The 8750-nt window shown below is 43.7% G+C and overlaps 1 protein-coding gene across 1 annotated transcript in view; it reads left to right on the plus strand.

Annotated features, from left to right (window-relative positions):
- Positions 1 to 8543, plus strand: part of LOC146186778 (uncharacterized) — a 65585-nt gene extending 57042 nt beyond the window's left edge. The window contains exons 14-15 of the mRNA XM_084607399.1: positions 4849 to 5002; positions 8265 to 8543. Coding sequence (XP_084463525.1) covers positions 4849 to 5002; positions 8265 to 8401 — 291 coding nt within the window. The 3' untranslated portion in view covers positions 8402 to 8543. The remainder of the gene's footprint in view (positions 1 to 4848; positions 5003 to 8264) is intronic.
- Positions 8544 to 8750: the final 207 nt, after the last annotated feature.

An 8750-nucleotide genomic window follows, 5' to 3' on the forward strand; every position in this document is an offset into this window, starting at 1 on the left:
AGAACACTTGCGGCACGAACAAAACCACTTGCATACATCTCACATTCCTTTTGACTTTTCAATACCGTCTGTCTCAACACCGCATAGTATATGACGCTTAATATTTAGAATATATTTGAACATTCCAGAATATTTTCAGCATACCAATTGTTTGTTAAATTTAGATTCGCCTCGAACTAATTTTCGCGGAAGTACAGTTTATAAAGCTGCTCACGAGGGGAGTTTCAGTAGTGGGATGTTTGCTGGGAACAAGCTGGGACATTTGCTTTGATAGCCGTACTAAAATTTTTCACTAAGGTTCAGGAGTTTGGCACCGCGCAGTGCACATGCAACGGCTTAATCGATTTTGTAGTTGAGAATTTTCCCTGCGGCTTGAAAACGAATATGAACTTTTTTCTATTAAGCATGAAACGCCTTTAGCTCCCGCTTTCGGAGACCTTGAGGTGATGTCGAGCCAAAACCAAGAGCCAAAGATCCGCGCACCGATTTCCCGTCATATAAGGAAAGTGTCCGCACCCCACAATTTGGCCCTTTCGACCACCAGAATTTGAATTCGACTTCACTGAATTCGCCGTACCCAAATTATAGATTAGACATCGATTTTGGCCGCATTCGGATGAGGTCAAATTCAGGGGGTTCCTGGGGCTGCATTTTGCGGGAGGTCCCGAAATTTAAACGCAACCACTGAATTCGCCATATTCAAGTTAGGTTAGACACCAATTTTCGCCAGATTCCGACAAGGTCAAATTTTAAGGGTTTTAAGAGAAATTTTTGCTGTGCGGATATATAGTTTTGCAGACACGTTCTGTGGACGAGTTCTCTACACGCTTTCTTGCGACATAAGCCTATTAATGCTTAATAACCTCCCTAATTGCACGCGCTATCGTTGAAAAGCGAGACCTAAGTTCAGAAATTAAAGCGGGTATTGTATGCGAACGTATGCGCATTGTATGGATCAGCCGTCGCTATTATAGCACGTTGAGCGGAACCATGAAGTGAAAGCAATAACACGCATAACGACGCAAAATGATCACTGAATTAAGTGAGATTGCCAGATTAGTGGTGCGCTTTCGCTTGGAAGAAATGCACAGTACCTCGCAGATATGGGCAGTCTTCGTCGGCGTAAAGTTCTTGCGGCCGATGTTGTGCAGCCACTTTTTTTTTCTAACGGTTCCTTTCTTGCCGCTCGGAATCGCGAAAAGAACAAAGCCTTTTTCACGCCGGCTTGTGCACTGAAATGTGCAGCAACTGGGCATAGTGCTGCACTAAAGGAGCGCGAATAACGCGAAGTGCAAGCGCGATGTCAGGGAGCTCGGTCGTAGCAGCGGCGGCTGCCCAAAAAATGTCGCCGACGAAAAATGAAAACACAAAAAGAGCGAACTTATCGCGCGCTTTTCCCGAAGACTGCCCGAGGAGCCAATCACTGTCCGATGGAAGAGGTGAGAGAGAAGGATCGGCGAGAGTGCGCGGCGCGGCGGCATAGAATTAACAGAAAGTCGCCACTTTCAAACTATCAAGGAACTTTAATCTGTACTAGTACGTGGCGCCACCTGGGAGCCGAGATCACTTTTCAATTTCTTATCCATGCACCATTGCTCATTTGCTTATCTATTTATGACTACTGCAGTCCATTCTAGACTATGTCAGGAGTGAGTGCAAAAGTATAAGGCGCCTATCAACTGCATACCAAACAATATGGAGCAAAATAAAGTGCAAACTCACATCAATCACGTGCGCATGCATTCACATATAGAACGCTAACTAGTTTAAATGCTGTCAATTCGCTGGAATATCGCGAATGTTTCCGGAAAGCAGATTCCAAACAGTTCTTGTCCCTGGGAAATAGCTGCTCTAAAAAGGAGCGCCGTTTAACTTATGATAAGTTGGTAACTGCTTGATGACATTTTTATGTATTTGACGTTTCGGCCGCGGAACCGGCGTCAGAAAGCCGCTTTTGCTTCACAACGTCTGACCTTTTTTCGAACATATATATATATATATATATATATATATATATATATATATATATATATATATATAATGCGATGTCACTGCACGTTAAAGGACCCCAGGTGGTCAAAATTGCCGGAGCCCTCCACTACGGCGTCTTTCATAGCCTGAGTCGCTTTGGGACGTTAAACCCCAAAAACCAAACCAAACCAAACCAAACCATATATATATATATATATATATATAAATGAAAACGCCGCTTATTCAGAAACAGATGTGCTTCACAGTGGAGGCGAAAAGTCGACTGCGCGCCCTACTTAAGCGTTTTGACGGTATCTTTGGGGATATTTTCATTAACAGTGCGCAGAGAGCTAGGTTAACTTCAGCACTTTTAAAAATATGTTGTTTTAAACCAGATATGGTAAGTGAGTAAGTGGCGCCGCTCTACAACTCCATCTCATGGCTGAATGGCTAATTAGTAATCAGAACCGTAATAAAATGTTAGCATCAAATGACTTGAAACCCCGCCGCCGTGGCTCAGTAGCAAGGACACTCGACTGCTGAACCCATGGACGTGTGTCAAATCCAGGCTGTGTTGTTTTTCGTCTCCATGGAGGAGAGGTTGCAGGCGAAAAACAATGGGACCACGGGCCTGCGTGATGTTGGTGCACATTAAGAGCCCCAGGTAATCGAACCTTCTGAGACCTTACTGTTAGGCACCACTGATACTCTGAAACACTTTGGAACTCCGAACAGTGTAAATCAGAGCAAACCACCATCTAGCTTAAAGCGAGGTTCTTGCTCGTAAAGAGGACAGCGCAAAAAGGGCGAACACAGAAGAGAAAATGACCCACTACAAATGATGCCACGATCAAGTGATTTATTTTTGTCTGCTACCTACATCTATATGGGCGTTCACGTCCCATGTCACGCTTTCGTGGCGCCAGCTATCCCTAAAATACATAATCCTAAAGAATAAGAATGAATTTATTGAAGTTGCCGAAGAATTAGCCATCGCACTTGCCATATCTGATCCCGATTGTGGGATCATCGTCAGCGACTCACACACGGCAATAAAGAATTACGCCAATGGGAGAACATCCATGGAAGCCTGCCGATTGATCAGTGACTTAAAACTCTCACCGGACAATAAGGTTGAGCTAGTTTGCTTCCTGGCACATATGAGGAATGTCTCTCCGCATCTCACCAATCTCCACAAAGTCGCTCACTCCGTAGCACGAGGTCTCGCGTACCGTGCCGGGGATAGTCATGGCGGAGAAGGGGCGGAGGGGGGGGGGGGGGGAGGGGGGAGAGGCTGACGAGCTTTAATGACTTAAATAAAGCCGTCTACTTGGCCCATCGGACCTTCCTTCCGCCTAGAAGCAAATTTTTCAGAGCTCAGGCAATCGCGTGGAGGCAATTAAAAACAAATACATACCCGAACCCATTGCAGTGAAACAGGCTTTACCCCGAAATATACGACACCAAAACATGCAAGGTCTGCAAGACAAACATAACAGCGCTCCAGAACGTACTCTGGGAGTGCAAGACACAATTTAAAGGCTTTAATCCCGAAACCCTCTCGTCGAGGTGGTCCGCCGCTCTGCGCAGCTCTAGCCTCTACAACCAACTCTGGGCCATCCAGGAGGCCCTCGTGGCGGCGAAGAGACAAGATCTCGACATTCCCACGTGGGAGACCTAGGCCCGGTCGCGTAAATCTTGCCAGGCACCAAAAAAGTTATTCCTCCTCCTCCTGCTACCCTACCCTAACACCAGAGTCAGGGATAAAGTAACAACAAAGAATGAGATGCATCAAGCAACAACCCATGACTAGCGGAACCGGCACAAAAGGACTACAAGCATTTTTTATCTTTATACATATACCTCCAGAAAACCACCCGCGGCTGACTGCACGCTTGTCGAAGCGTCGCTGATACAATGACCACTTTCTTTTATAAGTGGAAAGCTTCGAGTAAAACTTTTGCCTTTGTGTTTACGCTCCTGGTCTTCTGTGTTTTTCCTTTTTGCACTGCGTTGTTTACAAATATGAATCCTCGACTACCCTAGCACCAGATTTTATTGAAGGTTCTTTGTCAGCCTGATCATGATGACCTGTCATTTAAGTGGTCACCTCTGTTCCAATAAGTAAAGAAGGAACAGTGTATATACGGAGTCAGGGACCACGTTGTTGGGGAATTATACCTTCCTGGTATGCACGCGAGTTGTTTTCTGATGCTTCAGGCGAGATTATGATGAATTGTGTAAAAGAACTGCAGTAAGACCACCAAACGAGATGTAACTTTTTTACTGCAATGAAGGTAGAATTCCGATCATATATTCGCAGAAATTTTACATCATTTAAACGCGCTTATAACTCGTGTCATGTAACAAAAACGATACATTTACATAGCAGTTATGGTTATTTATTTGGCCAGCAGTGGTTGAACAGTTCTAATGCTGACGGCTTGCCATAGTTTATACTTGTAATATTGTAGCATAATTTATTTCCTCCTCACCGCATTGATGAGTCTGCGTGTTCTAATCTGCGAGTTGATAACTACATTTTTTTTTAGTCTTCTTTGTTCATTTTGGTGACAAGATTAGGCTGACGTGCAGCATAAGATTGCGCAATGTAATAAGAGCTTTTCTTTTTCTTCCTCTGGTTACTCTGAAGCTGGCAGAGTGCAGATATAAACTGTGAAGAATGGAGAAATCATTACTATGTAAAGGGCTCGTCTCCACCTCTGTTTAATTTTTGACCTCGTGTTACGATAAACCCATATCGTGGTGCTTGAACTAGCCGACCAAGCCATCCTCATGAACTTACACGACAATTTCGTGCAACTACGGAAAAAGCACCATCTTTTTCTTTTTTTTTTTCTTTTTTTTTTTTTACAGGTCCAGTCTTTCAAAGCACTGGAGGATTCCTTCGCTGAGGTGCAGTTTTCGAAGACAAGAAATACACTTTACTACCAGCCTCAGAAGGTCATGGATCACATTGCCAAAAGCAAAGAAAATGCGGACTCCTCTGAAGCCACAGGTTACAGCGCCGGTATGTTTTGCGTTCTTAAAAATTCATGTGTCTAAGCTTCTGCCATTTTATCTGCAGCCTTTAATCCACGATGTTCTTGCCTAGTGCAAAGGTTGTCTGTTGGCAAGATCCGTTGGCTGACTTCCTTTTGTTTGTTTGTTTTGCTTTCTTCTTCGCACTTACGGTAAAGCATCAGAACTCTTTGCTGTGTATCGAAATACCATTTTATAGTGGTTGTAACGTGTTTGTTTGCCTATATATTTCTATTTTTATATATTCATCTACTTATTTATTCTGCAGTATCTGGCGTACTGCTTAATACACAGGACTTGCTAGTCGCTAGTTAGTTCATAACAAAGGTGGAACTGCAGCCTCACAAAAGCATATACAATTAGGACACACAAGTGTCCTATTATCTTCCTTGTGGGTGTTTTTCTTTTAGGCTGTAGTTCCACCTTTGATCTCTTTTTATAATCCCACAATTCAACGAAGCAGCCTGATTTACTATCAATCATTACTTTGATGATTTTAGTTTAATCCGTACAAGCGGGTGAAAAAATAACAAAGCGGATACAGTGAATAGAACTAAATACGCAACGACACGTGGCATCAGCTGCTGATGAAGATTAGCTGATTGCAAGAGCGGATGATTGCAGGATGCAGGGTAGAGCGTTTATTCACCTGTAAATCTGCTTTTAGTTAGTAATTAACTTTCGCGCTGTAGTCGTCCATCGCTGCTCTGAGCTCAACGATTTCAACTCCGTCTTCCAATTGCTATGAACAGAAATGAAACTGCATGCGAGCTTCCGAGTCTAAAACTGTAGCCGCTTATTTACGGGCGATTCAATTTTGGCGCATTCTATTCCAGCAAAAAGTGAACGAAACGTATAGATAGGCCCCGCCGGGGTGGCACAGTGGTAAGACGCCCGACTACTGTGCCGGAGTACCCGGGTTCGAACCCGACCTCGGCGGCTGCGCTTCGATGGAGGCGAAACGAAGAGGCATCCGTGTGCTGTGCGATGTCAGCGCACGTTAAAGATCCCCGGGTGATGAAATTACTCCGTAGCCCTCCACTACGGTTTCTCTCTTTCTCTTTCTTTCCACTTTAACTCCCACCTTCCTCCCTTCCCTTACGGCGCGGTTCAGGTGTCCACAGACACGAGTGTGACAGATACTGCGCCTTTCCCTTCCTGTGAACCAATTATTATTATTATTATTAACGTATAGATAGGATGATGATCCATAATAGAAAGCCTGATGTCGGTTCCTCCTTTTATTGCGAAAGCAATCGTACGACAGCCACAGAGAGACCACAGATGGCCGCAGCTACGCCGTGAAGAGGCGTATAGCTACGGTCTCCTCATAAAAAAATCAGCCTGCCATGACATTTTAATTCACGTTACCCATATATGCCACGGGCAGGAGCTGTCAACTCGGGTCGATCTTTTCTTACGGGAGGGTGATATCAGAATCAGCCTGCCAGAATCGTTTGTATTCTCGTTACCCCTACGACACACAGGCACGCCAATACGGCTTGGTTGAAGGGTGACTTTATATATAGCTTACGCTCTCACGTCATACTCTTACAGGATGAGCCTAATTCAACGTTGGCCTAATTGTCCCCAGTAATGTAGCACCTTACACTGATAGGACGTGATAGGGGAATAATGTAGCAGGTAAAAGAAGATTCCGCCGTTGCTTTCGCATTCCAACTGGAATTAACCAGAGCTAAACCACAACTAATTTTTATTCTGAAATTTGTTGTGCATTCCTCATGCGGAAATTAAGCTTGTTTACACCATTCCAAAACGAATTCGTATAAGGCGGCAAGCGCGTAACCCTATGTAATCTTTATTTAATATGTGCGTATGTCTGAATAAAACGCATCAACAGTGATCAGTAAGCCATTAGATGTGAAATTAGAGAAACAGCTCGGCTTGAAGCTACGGGCTCGTTTTTATTGTGTGGAGCCATACTTCTACGCCACTGTTGTCTGTAGGTCATGTAGTTGCGGGCTTGCTTCGCGGTGAGTGTCTCCATACACTCGCATACAATTGGCGCACAATGTTGTCTTGGAAATTTAAAGGCGATCTACTACCGACCATTATCTAATAACATCATGAAACCAAGCGAAAAGGCCCAAATGAAGCGAACAACGAATGCTGAGGAGCGTTTGAATGACTACAGACAGCTAATTTCATTTGATGTTGTCTTGTTTCAGAAGGTGTGTTAGACGTTGCATTGCATGAATTGCCTCGTGGTATTCGCCTTACGCTGTTAAATTATTTACAACTGCATTAGTGTATTGATTCTGTTTCGCTTTTATCATCGGAACAATGGCTGGGAGGTGTAGTGAATGCTTAGGTCACTTGAGGCACGAGAACGACTACTAGTAGTGTTTTGATTCTGTTTCGCTTTCATCATCGGAACGATGGCTGGGAGGTGTAGTGAATGCTTAAGTCACTTGAGGCAGGAAAACGACTACAAGTAGTTTAAATCTTAGCGACATTGACGCCACGCTGCTTCCAGACTTGGAATGACAACAAACAGTATATCAGCAGTTATATGGCCGTTTTTATCATCTCTCATACCCAAAGACCTGCATTATGTCCCAGCCATTGTTTGTATGACTAAACTGAGAACAGACCAGGATCGAAAAAGAATTGAAATCTAAATTAATTACAGGTCATAGTCATATCTAATGGGGTGAATCACGTATACTAACATGTAGCACATCGTTATAAAGTAGAAAATAAAAATAAAAAGACATTTTCCGCCTATCCTCATGTACTCGAGACATTTTGAAAAATCGACTCATTCGGTTGCAACCATCCCAGTCTGCACTTCAAGGCATGAGAACTATGAGACAGATAAATTACGTTTATAAACGTGCGTAATTTCATTCAACAAAAATATTAATTAAAAAGGTATCATTGACTTCTTTAACTGAAACTTGACTATGCGTTATGGCCGCTCCTTAGAACAGCAGGGACTCTAAACATTTCAAACCTGAACAAAACTCCAGCTGCGACTCCCTTTGGCTCCCTGCGAGTGCCTTCGGTTTTCTCTAGAAAAATGTATAAGAATCAGTGGCAGAAGTTAAATCATTGCTACTGAAATGCACTAGTACGGCCAGGGCGAAAGCGAACATGTTCAGCATTTCATGTCTGCCGGCCACGGGGATTTAGTTTAGTGTTTTCAGCAAATATGGGCATTTGCATTTACAAATTGCACAGCTGTGCTCAGGCAATTACTACTAATATCTTCGTCTCCTACAACGCAGGAGTGTTCGCCGCCATCGCTGTGGTCTTCACACTAGCCGGCATCGTCTGCGGAGTGTTCGCCATGCGGTTTTATCTGACCAGGAGAAGGTCCGACGGTCTCATCGAAAATGAAGAACGTCCCATCGAGCTCCAGTAGTTAACTGGAAAACATGAGACAAGAAACCATGATGAAATCTCAGTACAGCTCTAACATATTACCATGAAATCATAGTCAAATAAAAGAAAACAAAACAAATAAATAACTGCTGACATTGCTGTCAGGTCATTCCACTAGCTTTGCAAGTGTCTGGACCAGTCTGGGGTGCTTATATCTAGTTCCAACATAGGAATTATTTAATTAGAGTGCATCTTTTTGAGGTTTAAAAAAATTCCGCTTCTCAGCACGGCGTTTCCGAAGCACGGATTTTCCCGCTCGGCATCCTGGTACGCTACAAGTCAGCATGTTCTTAATCCTCGGTGTAACTTCAGAGCGTTTAGTGCCCGTA

This window comes from Amblyomma maculatum, chromosome 6, assembly GCF_055883805.1.
Source record: "Amblyomma maculatum isolate TAMU_Amacu chromosome 6, ASM5588380v1, whole genome shotgun sequence".
NCBI lineage: Eukaryota > Metazoa > Arthropoda > Arachnida > Ixodida > Ixodidae > Amblyomma > Amblyomma maculatum.